This window comes from Danio rerio, chromosome 24 (genome assembly GCF_049306965.1).
Source record: "Danio rerio strain Tuebingen ecotype United States chromosome 24, GRCz12tu, whole genome shotgun sequence".
NCBI classification, from domain to species: Eukaryota; Metazoa; Chordata; class Actinopteri; order Cypriniformes; family Danionidae; genus Danio; species Danio rerio.
This window is the reverse complement of record NC_133199.1, coordinates 28,729,138-28,747,636: the sequence shown is the minus strand read 5'-3', so window position 1 is coordinate 28,747,636 and position 18,499 is coordinate 28,729,138. Positions and strand designations below refer to the sequence as shown.

The following is an 18,499-nucleotide window of genomic DNA, read 5'->3' as shown; positions in this document are numbered from 1 at the left end:
CATTTAAATGCAGTATCATTTTTACTATGCCTTTTACATTTTTGTAAATCCTGTAAGTTTGTTTGGAAACAAGTTTACGCATATAAACTATGTTAAAGTGAGTGATGATGTCCTTTTTGAGTGAACTGTCCCTTTAAGTCAGGTTTGCGGTGTTGTGCATTTTCAAGCTGAATACCGTTAAACCGCAGCTTTTACACATTTTGCTAAAATTAAGAATGGCTTCTGCACATTTGGTGATAAGGGGAAGCATTTCACACAACTCCCTGCATCAGCTTTATAGCGCACCATTCAACAGATTGCTGAATGTCACAGATGCTGGAGCACTGATGTTTGAGAAGGTTATACGCACACTTTGCAGACTTGTAGAGGCAGGGCAATTATCTTTTTGTAAACACGGAATTTTTCTGTTCAGGCTACCATAAAACATAAGTGACTGTTGCAGCGCGCGTGTGTATGTGTCTATCTGTGTTTTGTGTGTGTGTGTGTGTGTGTGTGTGTGTGTGTGTTAGGCTACCATTGCAGAGGGGAGGTAGTTAAGCATGTGCCTGGACTCTGGGGGCAGTGGTTTGGGACGCAGCCAACATCACAGATGGCCAGGATCTCTCGCTCTCTATCGTCATTCTTCTCTTCACTCGTTTTCCCCTCTCAACTTCTCCCACACTTGTTTTTCTCAAACATACTTTTTCTAAACTAACTTTGGCTTCCCAAAAACTAGGGTGTTTGTGTTGCGTTATCAGTCACATGTTTTTTAGCGGCGTTATACATGCATGCATCTTAAACACACTTGGAAAAAGTCCTAGGAAAGAAAAACAGCTTTGTTATTTATAATACATTTTTAAACTGGTGGCTTTTCCTTGAATAATTTACATTTTTCTGTGTTTTATATATATATATATATATATATATATATATATATATATATATACAGTGAGGAAAATAAGTATTCAACATGTCACTATTTTTTCTGAAAGCACATTTCTAAAGGTGCCTTTGACATTTTCGCTGGATGTTGGTAACAACCAAAGAAATCCAACAAGACAATGATCCAAAACACAGCTGAGAAAACTCTCAAATGGTTTCAGAAAAAGAAAATCAAGCTGTAAAATGGCCCAGCCAATCACCTGATTTAAATCCAATGGAAAATACAAAATAAAGATCAGATTTAATAGTTGAGACCCACAAAATCATCAAGATTTTTTACACTCTGTTGAAGTCTATGAAACAAAATTACACCTGTGCAATATATGTGACCTCATTTTCCATATGAGAGTAGTCTTTAAGCTGCCATCACCAAAAAAGCATTTAATATAAAGTATTAAACGTATTTGTGTAGTTCAGTACATTCTGAAGTGCAGTATAATCAATAGATGTCATTCCATTGTTATTTTACAACAAATTTTTCAGATTGTTTTTGTTTTATTATTTTTTTTATTTGTATGGTTTGGGTTTTTACCAGAATCTATTTCATTCAATTCCATATCAGCAGCTTCTTTAGAATATTTTTACCAGAAAAAAACATGACATGTTGAATGTTTTTTCCCACCCGCTGTAACAACTACTGTCTGTTTATACACAGAACAACATTTTTTGGAAATAATTAACAATTAGCATTATTATTGTCTTTATTATAAGCGCATAATGAAACTCTGATGTCTGTCATCTGATAGCTTGAGCTCTTTAAAGATGTCCTATAATGCAAAGTTTGACATGATGTTTAAACACTTATGTGTATCCAGAGTGTGTAAACAACTGTCTTATAGTGGTATAAATCCACCCACTTCTTTTTTTATAATTACCATAAATCAGAAGCAGTGTGAGAATTAGCCGTTACAGATTTCCCCCTGCTGTGATGTTATAAGCTATATGTTGAATGACATTCCTTTGGATTGTTTGACTCGACACTGAACCTCTGTTTAATTTCGGCAAAACAAAAGTATTCTACTGAAGTAGTCAACACCCCAAATCCTAACTGTCACTTTGTGGACATGCCAGTTATCACTTTTTCCTTCTCTGGAGAAATTAACCTACTCGCTTAATCACACGAACCTCATCTCTTCATTTTACAAAAATTCTGAACTTTTCTTTAAAAAAAAAAAGAAACTGCACTTTTGCCATCCTGATATTTTGTAAACAACAGGTAGAGTTGTCAAATTTTAGCATTGTCAATACTCTGCATTTCTCTGTTTGATTTTAGTCTGATTGATTGTACTGGGGCTGGGCAATTCCTAAAATCAATTTTTTCACTTTTTAAAATCAAAACCTCAATTAATAGAACATTTTTAGCGATTTATGAAAGATTATTTTATTTATTTATTCCATTTTTTTGCCCTCATAGTTCACTGAACACTTCTGAGTTTCTTCATGGGTGTTTTGTTTCTTTCTGAATGCTACCTTCATGTACAAGTAGCTAAAACTCGCTCATTCATAGGTGGGAACCAGCGGATGTGCAACAACTTTAATCATAAGGTAAACGCAAAACAAGTTTTCGCATTTAACTCCTTCACGGAACTTGGCACTTGCAAACACTCGCTCCAACAGGCTCGCTGCTCTCCACGCCACCCACACTTGTGCTATGCCACCCACAGTGCTTGTGCTATGCGTCAATGCAACGTGTAAGTACATTTTTTGAGAGGTGGCGCTAGCCACGGCGAGGGGTATGCAACCACGCATGAAGGCCACACCAGAACATATGTGTGTGCTCGACTCAAAGGTAAAAACCAAGCATGGCCACGTGACTTCACTTGGGTTACGGAACGTAATAAAAAAAAACGATCTTGGAAAATTTAGATAGATTATAGGTTCTTAATGTCGATTTCGATCACATTTCGATCAATCGCCCAGCCGTAGTTGGCACTATCAGAAAATCCAACAAACAAGTCAAATAATTAAAAAAAAATGGAAATGGCGTCTGTGAGAACTTCACCAAGCTGTAACATTGGTCAATTACATTTTATCAAGCATGTTTAAAAATAGAGGAAAAAAACAACAACAATGGAAAGCTGCACTTGAGGATTGAAGAATCCTGTGAAAAACATTTATTTATTTATTTTTTTTTTTACAAAACATTTACAGATTGTGTATTTTTGTATATTTACGGATTTACAAAAGTGTCTGCTTTTACACATTTTTATTTAATTTACTACTAATTTATTACATTTACTAATAATAGCCTGCTGCTGCTTTCCTACAAACTTTTGGGCTCAACTTTTTAACTGAATGCCTTAATATTTACCATTTAATATTATTTTTTAAAATAAATCACATATATTAGATTAATTTGTATAACAGATGACTTCATATTCCATTAATCTTTTCTTCAGTTATTTAACTAAGCAATTTTGCATTATGCTATTTTGCTGGCACCCAACGACTTCCATTGTAAGAAAAAATGCTATTACTTGATTAGGTTTTGAACAAGTAAATGATGCCAGAAATGTTATTTTTCAGTGAACTATCTCTTCACTAAGTGCAGTGTTCCCTAAATCATGTTGTGCTTTAGTTATCTAAACACAAATTTATAAATCAAGTAGATTTTTTCTTCCAATTGCAACATGTGTTTTCAGGAATCTCTGTCTTGTGCCAGATCGTGACGTGTTTTCGCAGGTTAAAGCAGATGTATGGAGCATGTGAATGTTTCCTCGTGCGCCTGCACTTGTGAATCACACACTTATTCATGTGCTGCATTACTTTACTGCGTCAGTGACTTATCAGCAGCTCAACAGCATGTTTTTGCCATTTAGCCAGAGCAGCCTGTTCCCGAGTGCCATGTGAAGAATTGCAGTCCTCCGTTACAAGCCATATCTGTGGGCTCTCGCTGGCACCGTTGGCATCTAGTTTGAGATTTGGAGAGCCAAAGGTAGATCACACCATTGCATGTATGTGTGTGTTTGTGTGTGTGAAGCTAGAAGGCCGACATGCTTGCTTGAATTGCGTTCGTTGGAGGTCACATCAGCCATGTTTGATGGTGCAGACAGGGCGAGGAGGAGTTTTTTTTGAAGGAGTTTGTTTATCTCACTCATGCGATAAAGTTTTTTTGTGCAGTGTTGTTAGACTGACGTAGTTTCAGGATGTGGTAAGAATGTGGAGGGAGCTGTTCGGTTTTCAGTATTTCACAACTTGCTGCTGGTGTGTGTAAATGTGTGAGTAACCCTTGCACTGCCGAGCTTGGTTTCACGTTTGACAATGTTTCAGTTGTGTGTGTATATGTTTATACTTTTTTGATTGTTGCTGTTAAAGGTTTTTGCAAGATGGCATTTGAATGGAGGTACATTTAAGGATGGCGGAGCTTGTACTAAAGTATTGCATTTGTTTCAAAATGACGCTGTTTACTCTTGTTGACAGGCCCTTAGTGTCTCTGTCATACTTTTTTTTTTTTTTTTGGTACTGTCCTGATGTCATTTCCCTTGCTTTTGCGGCTCAGATATTTTAGGTGGCATTTCTGCAATAACAAGTGACATGTACTTTTATTGTGTGAATATTATTCATGTCTCTTGTTACTCCAGCACAAGTTTAATTTATTTTTTAAATTTTATTTTAGATTTCTTGTGAAATTACAGATTTTATGACATCTTTCTCATGAAAATATACACATTCCAACATCTTAAATTCAGAATTTCTTAAATTGTTTACATCTTGGGTAGGGCTGGGTGATTTGACCTAAAATGAAAATCTCGATTAATTGAACATTTTACCTCAATTACAATTAAGGAACGATTCTTTTATTCAATTTTTATATTTTTGCCCTCTCTGTACCTCTCGCACTTGTCAACGCTTCCAAGCTGAGCTTACAACATGTAGTTACATTATTTGAGAGGTCCGATTCGGTGAGGGGTATGCGCCTATACGTGAGGGCTGCGCCAGACCAGATGCCGCACTCGACGCAGAAGTGTAAACAGAGCGGGGTCACGTGACTCCAAACATAGTAGGGAAAGTAATTGAAAAAATTTACCTGGAAATTTTAGATCGATTATAGTTTCTGAATGTTGATTTCGATTGCTTTTTGATTAATCGCCCAGCCCTAATCTTGGGGCGAAACGGTGGCTCTGTGGCAGGGCTGCACAATATATTGTTTGAGCATCGATATCGCATGTGTGGGTTCACACTATTCACATTGCAAGACATACAATGTTGAGATAGGATTATAGATGTCCAGAAACCAAAACACATGAGATTTGTGGAGAAAAATTTAACTGTAATTGTGAAAGTTTATAATCTGCATGTTTGTTTTTTTTTTTTTTTTGGCCTTAACATTTTTTTATTTGTTTATTAAACTGTTTATTCAATTTTACAGAGAAATTTAAATAATATTATTCTCACCCCTACAGTCTAACAAGATGAAATTACAAAAAATTTAATAATAATAATAATAAATATATGTATGTATTTTTAATGTAAAAATATAATAGGAATAATAAAAAGTACAGAATACACTTGTAGCTTGATAATTATAAATTATTAATATTAAATTATTAAAATATATAGAAAAACATATAGCACAGTTTATTTCACTTTTAAATAAATTACATACAAATATATTTATATTTCACTCCCTTGCAGAATCAAAGTAATTACTATGCACCAAGAGCTATTTAAATAATCTTGTGAAATTGTATTGATATTGCAATGTTTATCGCAGAGAAAAACCGCAGAAAAAAATCGCAGAGTTTTTTTCCAATATCTTGCAGACCTGAGCGGTGAGCAGTTGCATCACAGCATGGCTTGCAACATTTAATTATACTCATGTTTATTTCTGTAGCGCTTTTACAATGTAAATTGTGCCAAAGCAGCTTAACATAGAAGTCCTTGTTAATTGAAGATGTGCCAGTCCATTTTTCAGTGTTAGAGTTCAATGTGGTATCAACTTCACTGCTGAAAGTTCAAACACCGAATAGCAAATCCATTGATGTGACAACCACCAATTGACAAAAGTAAAAGGAAAAAGAGAGAAACCAGGCTCCCTTGGGCATGACCATTTCTCCTTTGGCCAAACTTTTAAACTCCGGAAGCCCAAAGTCACAAGGCTGTTGTTTTTTCAGTTGGGCTACCAAAATCTATCCAGTCCAAATAGATATCTAATCTATGTAGATAGATTTTAGTATAGGCCGATTGAAAAAACAATATCCCTAGGACTTCAGGCTACCAGATTTTGCGGTCCCTGCACAGGAAGAAGGTTACAGGTTCAAGTCCCGGCTGGGCTAGGAGACATTTCTGTGTGAAGTTTGCATGTTTTACCGTGTTCGCATGGGTTTTCCAGACTAGTGCAACATTCATTCTCAATCACGAATCTTTGTTCGCAATAAATCTAAAATCTATAAAAGACTTGTCGTAATCATAACTCTAAAATGCGTTATGATCACTCGTGCTCTTTCAGTTTCACTTTCACTGCCAAGTTCAGTTCATGTGATGTCCCTTTGAGGGGAAAAACACAACATATTTTTATCATCACCCGTGCGAAACAATCACTGAATTTTATTTGCAACTCTATGACCTGCTATTCACAGCCTTTGCAGGTTCTGTTCACTAAAGTAGACATCATTCACTGGCATATGGTAAACCAACACCTCACGGTCAGCTCAGTTTTATTTTGCGCCCGCGAATATGTCATTGCATAAAGGCTGAAATAAATTTTTTTTATAAATTATACCTTATAAATACAGTATGCTGACTTCTTCAACACTTTTAGAGTCTTGACTGTGTCCAGTTGCTGAGCAGCATAAATAAAACAATGTGACCGCCTTTATGCTTCTCTCCTGTTCTTAAAAATATAATTAGCTGAATCGTAGAAATGCTGGATTAAGATTGTGTGGGGGGTCGAATCGAGATTTGCGATCTTTTAACGATTAACCATGCAGTCCTACTGTATATATGTGTATATATGTGTGTGTGTATGTATATATATATATATATATATATATATATATATATATATATATATATATATATATATATATATATATATATATATATATATATATATATATATATGTGTGTGTGAACAAGATTGTGTATGGATGTTTCCCAGTACTTGGTTGTGGCTGGAAGGGCATCCACTGCATAAAATATGCCAGAGTAATTGGTGGTTCATTCCACTGTGTTGACAAATAAATCAGGGAGAAAGCTTAAGGACAGTGAGTGTTTACATCTTTGCCCTATAAAGTCTACTGTATCATTTCTTGATTGATAAAGGATTGTAAATTATCAAAACAATAGCATTAGACAAATCTAAAGAGTGCTAAAATATACTCATCAAATATTATGTATTTATTTGTTCAATCAATCAGCTTTGTAAGCTTACTGTTTTGCCCAGCATATACTTACAAAGCTTTCACTATTAAGCCAAGAGTTTTATTGCCATCTCTCTAAAGACAAATTATTGAGATTTTGAGCAATAAATTATATTTAAATGCATTCCAAAAGCAGGATTTATACTTTTTTTCTTCTTCCACAGATATTTGTTTCTAGTTGATGCAACATATTTCCTCTGCACTAGTGGGAGGGTGCTCACGTGTGTGATTGCACACATTCAATCGGAATTCCACTGTGCGCAAATTACAGGGAGCAGAGAAATGTAAACACATGAAACCATGTAGACACTGAATTGACATGCTGTCATGTAAATAAGTTAAATAACATAAGGCTATTTTGTTTGTTTGATAAAAGTACAAAGTATAGACTTGTTCTGTAGGAACTTTAATGTCTGATTTATTGTGCTGTATTGAGATTAATGTTCCTTTACACAACAAAGATGGCTCAGAAAACTAAACCTGAAGTAGCATACATTTTCAAAAATGTGTATATACGTAAAACGTTTAGTGCGGCATAGCATCCTTACACTAAATTCTGAGCAGACAAAGGCTGTGCAAAAATGACTTGAGATACGCTGATTTGACTGTTGGTGTGGTGGGGCATGGGTGATTCTATAGTGTATATATTTAAATTAAATGCACCAATACAGTTGCAATCAAAATTATCAAACAACCATTGAATTTTTTTTCTTTAAATATTTCCCAAATGTTGTTTAACAGAGCAAGGAATTTTTCATGTCTGATAATATGTTTTCTCCTGGAGAAAGTCTTATTTGTTTTATCTTGGCTAGAATAAAAGCAGTAAATTAAAAAAAAAAAAATGCATTTTAAGGTCAAAATTATTAGCCCCTTTAAGCTATTTTTTGGATAGTCTACAGAACAAACCATCATTATACAATGACTTGCCTTATTACTTTAACTTGGCCAACCTAATTAACTTACTTAAGCCTTTAAATGTCACTTTAAACTGTATAGAAGTGTCTTGAAAAATATCTAGTCAAATATTATTTACTGTCATCATGGCAAAGATAAAATAAGTCAGTTATTAGAAATGAGTTATTAAAACTATTATGATCAGAAATGTGTTGAAAAAAAATCTTCTCTCCGTTAAACAGAAATTGGGGAAAAAATAAAGAGGAAGCTAATAATTCAGGAGGTTTAATTGCAACTTTATATATAAAATCACATAATGGTGATGGATTGCATAAATTAAATTTATCTTAATAAAAACATACTGTATTTATTAACACATATTAATTCTGATATTAATAGATGAATAAATAAATGATTTTTATTTCATCATATTAATTTTGGGTGGATGTTTAGGTGCCATTTCTGCAACAACAACAAAAAAAAACTTCTGAGCTGTTTGGTTTGTTGACCCCATTGTTGGCTCAATGTGGTGACCGTTGAAAGTCGTTTCACAATATAACACTGATTCACTTCCTGTCACATTAATCCCTGTTGCACCACAAAACTTCCATCAGCAAACTGTGTTGCCATCTCACACTGAGGCTACTGGATCTGCCATTGAGACCGCTGACTTCTGATATGCTACGCCTTCAACAGTTTAACTGTAGAAGTGAAAGGCAACCGCAGCCCTGTTTATCTTCGTTTACTGGTATTGCCTAAAAGTTGACACAGAAATGTCATCATTTACTCACCCTCGTGTCATTTCTAACGATATGACTATTTCTTCTGTAGAACACCAAAGATTTTGTTTTTAAGAACAAAGATGTTTTTTGCTCTATATATTTAACTTTAGACCTCTTTGACTTTCAATATGTGTACATTTCAAAGAGAAACTCATACAAGTTGTAACAAAAAGAGAGTGTTTACAAGTGAAAGGCTTTGCAGTGACCTGGTCATGTTGTTCTGAACCTTTTTAGCTTTATTCATTCTGCAGAACACCAAATAAGATGTTTTAAAGAATGTTTTGTGTGTATACATTCAACTCCGGACCTCATTGACTTCTATTATGTGTACATTCTATGGGGAAACCCATACAGGTTTGTAACAACAGCATAAAGTGTGCATTAGTAGTTAGTTAGTTTATGCAGTGACCTGACAATGTCATTCCAAACTTGTATGCCTTTATTTCTTCATATACTTCAACAGTTTTTTTAAAGTATTTGTGTGTTTCTGTGTGAACACATGGAACTTTGACCCCATTGACCTGACTTTCATAATATTCAATTGTCAAAGAGGAAGTCAGACTAGTTTGTAATAATATGAAAAGAGTGTATTTAAGTAATAAGTTAGCTTATATGCAGTCACCTGGCCTTGCCAACCTATATGGGCTTTATTTCTTCTGCAGAACACTCTTTTTTTTATTTTGTGTTTTGGACCACATCGACTTTCATTATATGCATATTTCAGGGAGAAAGCTGTACTGGTTTGGAACAGCATAAACAGGGTGTACTTAAGTAATAAGTTAGTTTATGCAGTGACCTGACTGACTCTATAACCTGGGTTGTAAAAACTGCGTTTATGGCTTGGCACTTACAGGAATGTGCACTACCGTTATCCAGCATCTCACAGCATGGTGCTATAACTCATGAGGACGCTTTGAATTTATGAGCCCTCTCCGATGCCTGTTCCTTTAATCTGAGTGAGTTTAGAAGCACGGCGTCGGATAAGGTTTAATGGGAATCTGTCTGGCTTCCTCTTTTGTTTGCTTGTTCTGTCATGAACCCACTCCCTTTTTTTTTCTCTCGCCTGCATTTAGGCACAAGGAAGAAGTAAGTTGGAGCTTGACTATAAACTGACCATTATCGCTTTCAGGAGAAAAAAAAAGTGAATACGTGCTTGGGAAGGGGAAGAACGCGACAACCCGATTGTCACACCCGAGATGACCTTATGCTGGCCTTTGTTTTGCTTCAGACTAAGTCAATATGGAATTAAACCTCTGAATTTTTTTGCTTTGTGTGTTTAATCTAATAAAGAGTTTCATAATAGTATAAATATATATACCTGTGTGTGAAAACGTAAGATTTAATGATTTGATTCCTAATTTATTAAGTTTTAAGTGCTTCCTGATTCATCTAAGTGAACCCGGTTGGATTCCAAGATCTCATGCTAAGTTTCATTTTGAGCTCCATTTACATTTTTTTTTTATTTTTTTTTTTTAATAATAAGTAATTTAGGAGATAACCGAGGTAAAACTTTGTGGAAAACACTGTGATGTTACTTTAGAGAATGGCAATGGTTGTAGCAAGTAAGCAGAATGCATGAAAAATTATTGAAGCTGTCAGAAGTGAATTAGACATCAACAGTATATCACACTATGCTGTGATCTTGTTTCACTTCTTTTTTTTTCTATCAAAATTTAGTGACTACAGATTTTCAAAAGATTTTTAGGACTTTTAGGATTTTTCAATGTTTTTAGCTTTAAGGAACCGCTTTACTCATTTTGCTATTTGACTGGACTCATTTTTGTAAATGAATCGTTGGCTGATTGGATGATCAATGCATGGAAAAAACCTCATATTGTTGAAGGAGCTTCTAATAAACATTTGCGTTTACTCCATCACATAGCAAATAGTTTCTAGTGCTACAACAACGAATCGATTAAATAGATTAAAATCGATTGCTAAAAGCATTGTCAATGAATTTTATAATCGTTTCAGCGTGTAAAAAATATGGTAAATATGGTGCAGGTTTTTTTTTTTTCTTGCTTGTGACGGCTGCAGGCGCAGTGTGACGTCCTTGTACGCAAGGGGGAGATTTATCCGGGAGTCAGATTTTTTTTTTTTTATAATTATTTTTTTAGGGGTTTTTCACCTTTATTTTGATAGGACAGTAGAGAATTCAGACAGGAAAGCACTGGGAGCAGAGAGAGGGAAAGGATCGGCAAAGGACCTCGAGACGGGAATCGAACACGGGTCGCCACGAGCACACTGGTGCTATATGTCAGCGCACAGTACCACTAGGCTACTGGCACAGACCGGGAGTCAGATTTTGATACAACACTGGTACTGCATGTTCCTCCATGTCGCGCCAGTGATGGGTTGTTTTTGAACGATTTGTTCATTTTAAACAAGTCTTTTGTATGACTCATTGAGTGAATCATTAATCTGCCCTTGCGCACATTTGTGCAAGTGGAGCTCGTGTGCTGCCTTGGAGTAATCTGTTTCTTGCAGAATGCGCATGTGGGGCCTCAAACCATATTGATATGAGCGATGTTGGATAGCACCGCATCGCGTTGGGGAATCATATCGATATACCGCCCAGCCCTAGCAGAGATCAGCACCTCATAGACTGGACAGAGAGCAAAAAAAACAAGGGGAGGAATACATGGGGAAGGCAGAGAAATCTGTGTCTCTAGTCATCCAAGGTGTGGGACATTTTCATAATAAATAAACAAAAAAAGCGTGTTAGCGGCCAAATATGCAAAAGTGATGACGGGAGCTACACGCAATGATCTAACACAAACATGTTGGAATCTTTGATGAGTAGGAAGGGAGCCACAGCAGGGTAAATCACTACAGAATCCTACTTTTGTTCCGTTTTAAAGTGAGGAACATAATGTCCCTGTTGCTGGTGTTTAGTGTTTACTCGTTATCCAGCTTGACAAGTGCGTTGGCTGGCGCTAAGCCAGAGAAAGACGTGTCATATTATCACAATTTTGCAGTGTTTTAACCATATAATGCTTATTTTATGTTTTAGACATGAAAATACACACAAGTACTAGTAAAACAATACATTCAGTGTTTGTAAGACACACAAGAAAGCCTATGGAAGTCTAACAATTCATTCAAATATAATTTGACGATGTGTATTATTTAAATCAGATACACACCGTGAAAGTCACAATACCGTTCAATGTATTCTTCTCCCAGCTGGCCCATGACTTGCTTGCATGCATTTTGGGAGTAACTGGTGAATTTACCTGCTGAACCCTGTGTGTTTTGCTTTTATGAATGTGGCATGCGCGCAGCGGCTAGTAAACATGGTGGCACCCATCTCAAGTTATAGATCAGATCTGTCATTCAGCACTATTGTGGCTGCGGGGTGTCAGATGACAAACATGACGCGTCGCCACGGAAGCATATAAGGGTGAACAATAATGATTGCCAAAACTCACTCCCGGGGCCAGATAGAATATTTTAAACTCACCAGTGAAAGCGTTAATAACAGAAGAAAAGCAGCGGTGGTTACTTTGCATTGCAAAACTAAAGACAAGTTTGTATTCACTCGCTTTTTGGATCATTCATTTTTCCATTTGTTGTCATGTATAAAAAGATTGTAGTTCTGTTTTTGAATAAAGGATTGGGAATTAATGCTTCACCAACTCGACGAGTTATCGAAAAAATAATCGACAGAATAATCGATTAATAAAATAATCACTAGTTGAAAGTTTCATTTTGAAAAAACATTTCTTAACCATGCCACTTCACCTCCAACTCCCACTGACATAGATTTTGCGATCAGTTTTTTTTTTTTTTCAGTTTGATGATGAATATAATGTCTTCCATTGAATACAAATCAATACCACTTGCTTTAATCAATACAGTAAACTTCTGTCCAATTGTAAAGTAAGTAAAGATTTGCCTCTTTTGAGAGTTCTGTTTTCAATTTTCAGTCCCACAGGTCACCGTTACGTTTTAAGAGCTGGTCCTTGTTTTTGGTCTAGCTGTTCTTAGACTTTGAGTGGCAGACCTTGGACCAGTATCGAGCCTCAATGTCAATTTTTTTTTCTTGGTTGGAACAGGCTGTATTACATTGAAGAAGAGTATGACGTGCAGTCAGGTTTTTTTTCCTTTGGATCCTGGCCTGAGAGCTGAGGTCAGGAACAGGAGCCTCATGAGGACCACGTCATGCTCTCCATCATTGCGCTTCCTGTGTTTGACTCTGGAATCCACAGCTGCGATGGCCTCTCTCTCAACTGCTCGGCTCTTTTGCTCTCAAATGCAAATGCGCACATCAGCTGTGCTGTTTATTTGACGTGTGACCCAGCTCCCATGTCACTGATCTCACATTTGCATGAGGGCCAGTAAGTCTGTACTGGGACAGACATTTGAAGCTGAGAGGATGTTGGCTTTTGGATGCAGTGTTGGGGTTTTCCCGGCTTGTAAGCAAAGATGTTTAAATAGGAATGATATTTGATTGCGATGCTTATTCCAAACATGCAATCAGCAGGGTCAGATGTGTTTCTCCGAAATGGGGCTAGTCATGTCTGAGCTGTGAAAAAAGTACTGTTTTCTGTGGTTTGCGGGGGTTCGGCTCATCCAACTTGCCGTTCTGCTATTTATGGAAATGCTTCTCCGCAGATAGATGTGGTGATGTCACTGCTAAGAGAGGCCAACTTTGGTCTGAGAGAGGGAGCTTGTGTTACACCTGTTCCTACAGTGAGTCCAAGCCTTGCTTAAAACCTGGAAACCTAAATCTTTGTGCCTTTGGCTTATGCTTGACGATATATTCATGTCCTTTTGTTAGGTTTGCATCAAGTTTTGGTGTAATTTTAAATATCAATTCCAAAAAGGCCAAACTTTATTGATTTATCAGGAGTATTGAAGAAATAAACTGAGGCCAGAGGTTGCAAAAATATCCTCCCAAATTGTCAACTGATTGCTGTGATTTAAGGCCAGGACACACCAAGCCAACCATCTGTTATTGGGCTGTTGGTGAGCGTCGTTTCAGTGTGTTCCACACGTCATCTTTCATCTGGTTACCGTCAGATTGAGTTTGCGTGATTCTGCATGTAAAATCTGCACTGATTGGTTATTCAGCAACGAATCAGAACACTTGACCCTTACTTCTACTCCTCAATATGCGCGTTCACGTTAAGGGGTAGGGGTACAAGGGAATGAGTAGGGGTACAAAAATAAAATTGGGATTGGACCCTAATCTTATAGTTTCCCTTTGTGGAATGAGAAAAACAGATTACTGCCCCCTATGGGTGTAGAAAAACATTCTCTCACAGGCACAGAATGTGCTTTTGCTCCACTTGGGATCCGATGCAAGCCATCAGAAGATTTGGTGTTCGTCAATGCTAGTTGTTTGGCATCAATGTGGTGAATCTCAGTATTTAATAATCATTTGTTTTTGTTTTTCTACTGTAATTTAGATTATACATGCTTGCAGTTATTCATATATTATGCAATATAGGTGTATGTATGTATATATGCATGTATTATAGCAAAGTCATAGTACGTACCTTAGTTTTGGTGTCATGTCTCGATATGAATTCGAGACAAGAAATAAGCAGCAAGTTTCCAGTGCCTGCTTTTTCTGTTTATTTTAAACAGGCAGAGGTGTTTCGTCACAGCTACAGGATTGAAAAGCCTCTCATCATGCAAAAGTACAAAAATAAATAGAATAATGAAAAATAAAACTTTATAATAAGGAGACTGTGTATTAAACTTTGAAAGGTTAAGCCTAATCTTCTCCTAAAACAACAGAAAAACTGCAGTTGTTCTTAGATACTGTAAGCTTCAAAACTGAAGTCTCTTTAAATGAAAATGCTAGCACTGAAGATCCATACATAATAGCGGTTGCAGTGGACAACAACTCTTCAGTCTTGTTTGTTTGTTTGTGTGTGTGTGTGTGTGTGTGTGTGTGTGTGTTTGTGTGTAGAAAAGAGACTTCTACTGACTAGCATGTGCATGAGAAGAGAGAATCTCATATTTAAATAGTTAAATAGCACATAAAAATATGATCAAATCATATGAAATATGATGATATTATGATCTCACAATCATATTATGCTATATAATTACATATGTCATAATTGTTGCATTTTATATATTATGTAGTCTTATATACTTGTATATCCCTATATATTAATAGTATATAATACAGTATGTACTTTGTACATATAATATATAATATGTGTGCTGTCAAACAGTTGTTAAATATTTTTTTATAGTGCTTCATGTATTTATAAATAAATAAAATATGTATGAAAAATATATATGTAAATACAATAAATAATATATGATTTATATATGAATTCAGTAAATCCTCTTGAGTCAGATTGTTATAAGAAGAGGGTCCTTGAGGTCACAAAACGGCCTCTGAAAAGTAAATGTGCTCCATGATAGTGAGCACACATCTTGATTACAAGGCGGCGGCGAAGTTGACAGTGTTTTATTTAGAAAATAAAGCATCCAGTCTGCTCTCTGCACTGCTGATAAGGAGACTCTAGCATGCTCTCCTCCTGCCAGCCCCTCCCACCATTTGCGTCAGTGGCACTGCTGGTCTGGTTGGCTGTTGCTAGGTGGCTGTGTGTGAGTGTATGAGAGAGAGCGAAAGAGTGAGAGAGAGACATCGAGAAGCCACACGGCCAGCTCGTTTTAAGTGTGTGTGCGTGCGTGTGTACAACTAAGACAGCTGCACTAAGCTCAGCATGCATTCTGTCTGGGCCTTGAGCTGGTCTCCGGCCATCTACAGTCGCGCACACACACGCAAACACACGTACGCAAATCTATACACCCACATACTGACATACACTGTAACACCTGCAAGCACTGACAGAGCTATGATCCGCAGTTTTCCAAAGGTCCAATGGGAATTGCTCTGATTTGGTCTATTATCACGATTCTCGTCAGATGGATTTTTTCTAAGGTAGGTTTCCTAGTTGGCTCTGCTTTTTTTACTTAATAACTCTTGACAACTGTCTGTGTGTTTTGTTAGAGAGAGAATTAACTCTGTCAATATTGTCGTGACGTCTTTTTAAAATGGATCAAGATCTGATAAAGATCGTGACTTATAAAGGACTTCACCATCAAAGTTGGATTCGCTAGTCAAGTGATTAAAGCCAGTAAGGATATCCCGACAAACTGGTGGCCACAGCTCAAGTCACCTTGGGAATGGCAAATTAATTTTGAGATTGGTTTGAGTCATTTGGAGTTGTGGAATGGTTTATACCCGCTCTCATGTCCACGTGGACTAATCTAAAAGCTTTTTAGGCTTCTTAAATTTAAATCTGACAACCTCCTACTGGAACTGTTCTTCAGGGTAGTGCAGCTGCTTTGGCTTTGGGATTAAATCATTCTGGAGAAATTTGATTAGATTTGTGATGAAATGGAAGCCACAATAGATCTTTTGCATTGTGGTGGATGTAATGGGTTCTCAACAGGGCTGTGCAATACATCAAAAATATCATAAGTTCACAAATGTACATATTTCGATTATACCAAAATGATTTGCAGTAAATGGGCAATTTGAATACAAAAGTATCCTATGTGGCTGTTCACTTTCAGAAGTGGTAATAATGCTGGGAGTATTGCTTTATTTAGCATGCTATCGCATATTGGATTGTTTTTTTTTTGTTGCTGGGTTGACGTCAAACGTGGAAATTTGCTGAACTAAATTATATACAAATTCAATTGGCAATGCATGACTAGCATTGTTGTGGTGACTAAATTATTGTGGTGTGAATGATGTGGAATGTGTGACACATTTGCTGTGAATGTGTGAAATTCGCTTTAATTAGGTCTTCTATGCAAGTTCAAGTAATTTAAATCAAGCTAAAATTTTGCATGAAGGGGAAACATCCTGCTAGTGTTGTCATGATACTGGAATTCGATACCAAACAGTACTGAAATTTTAAAAACATATTTTTTTTTTCTAACGTTTGAGTGCTGGAAAGACTGTGATTGAAAGCAATCAGTAATCAGTTTATTGAGTGTAACTACAGATACAGGGTCACTGGAGCATTTTAAAGCTGTTAAGATCAGTCGGTTCATCAGCAGATCACTTTTATGTCAGCTTTTAAACAGACCAGCTAATCTTTGTGGCTTTAAAATGCTCCAGTGTCCCTGTATCTGTAGTTGCTTTCGGTAAACAGCGGCGAGATCGGTGAACTGATGAGCTTATCGGTCAATCACAGTCATTTCTGTTGAGCACGTGAGCACAATGGCAAATCAGCGCTGTTTATAAACATCCTTAAATGTTAGCTGGAAATTGCCATTTTTTAAAATCAGTACTGATTGGTATTAAATTCCAGTATCGTGACAACACTACCCGCAAGTAAACTAGATCTAGTGACATGGCAGGAACCCAGCATAAAAATGCAACTTTTCTGTTGTTTTATTGTGGTGTGCGCAAAACTGAATCTTGTATTTGACTGTAAGAAAAGAGCAAATATCATACATTAAACCAATTTAAAAGTGATTTAATAGTGGTATCAGTCAAATAGGGAAAAGTCCAAATCCAATCCTTTGTGTATTAATCTATGGTACTGTTAACCCTGACAAAATGCATAAATGCATTACAAAGTTTTCACCCAATTCATTTTAAGTCTTCAGAAGCCATTTGAAAGCTTAACATTTGCACTACATGATCACATAGCGGCCCCTTTATTATACTTAATTTGTACATAAATATCGGTGGTTTGGCATAAATGGACTTGATCTACTTGGAGTTCACCAAGCTTATGTTGCTTTCACACCAAACGCTGATGAAGCGTCAAGCACAAGTGATTTACATGTTAAGTCAATGCAAAGATGCGACTAGACATTCTGCTGCCTGATACATGTGAATGACGCAATTTGTCCGAATGAAGTGGCACAAGTTAACATGCGCTTAACATTCGAATTGCTTGAGTTGGATAATTTAAACTTCATTGGACATTCACACCGCCTTAACAAATCAGGAGCTTTCTCTAGTAGCGGCGTGATTATGACGTGGCGCCTGTTGTTGGGGAAATCCTCTTGTTGACACCGGACAACAGTTCGGCTCAGCTCAGTCGGAGCACCGTTGTAATCCTCCATCATCCATGTATAGTTTCTAGAGGAGTTGATGAACTCACAGAGTTGGTGCACCCCTGAAAGGATCTAGTGCACTCAGACACAGCACCAAACAAATATTTGTGCTGTTTTTAACCTTCCTAAAGCACATAAACGCAGCTATTCTCTCAATAACATTCATGTTAGCTATGAAGCAATGAAGCTAGAGTCACCGAGCAGACAGAAGCCCTGACCATGTCACAAATCAGTGTCTATGAGGTGAATTCGACGCGCGAAAAAAGCGAATAAATTCAAAATGTTCACGTGCCTATTTATTTGCATGTTCCACGTCTTGTGTGAACACAGCATGAGCCTATGTACATTAGTTATTAATTGGATGGGAGGCGGATTCGAATGTGAGCTTGTGGTTGATATCTGAGAACTACAGGTTTTGAATGGGTAAAATAATTGGAGAAGTCTTGCATATTTCACCAAAATATGGTTGATAATAAGATCAATATC

General features: G+C 36.6%; 1 protein-coding gene across 50 annotated transcripts in view; it reads left to right on the top strand.

The window, feature by feature from the left end:
• pde7a (phosphodiesterase 7A) overlaps nt 1-18,499 on the top strand; it is a 92,015-nt gene that overhangs the window by 42,381 nt on the left and 31,135 nt on the right. For 7 of the 50 annotated variants that reach the window (XM_009297381.5, XM_021470100.3, XM_073939943.1 and 4 more), the window contains exon 1: nt 15,632-15,872. In XM_009297381.5, coding sequence (XP_009295656.2) covers nt 15,813-15,872 — 60 coding nt within the window. In that variant the 5' untranslated portion in view covers nt 15,632-15,812. 50 annotated transcript variants of the gene reach the window in all.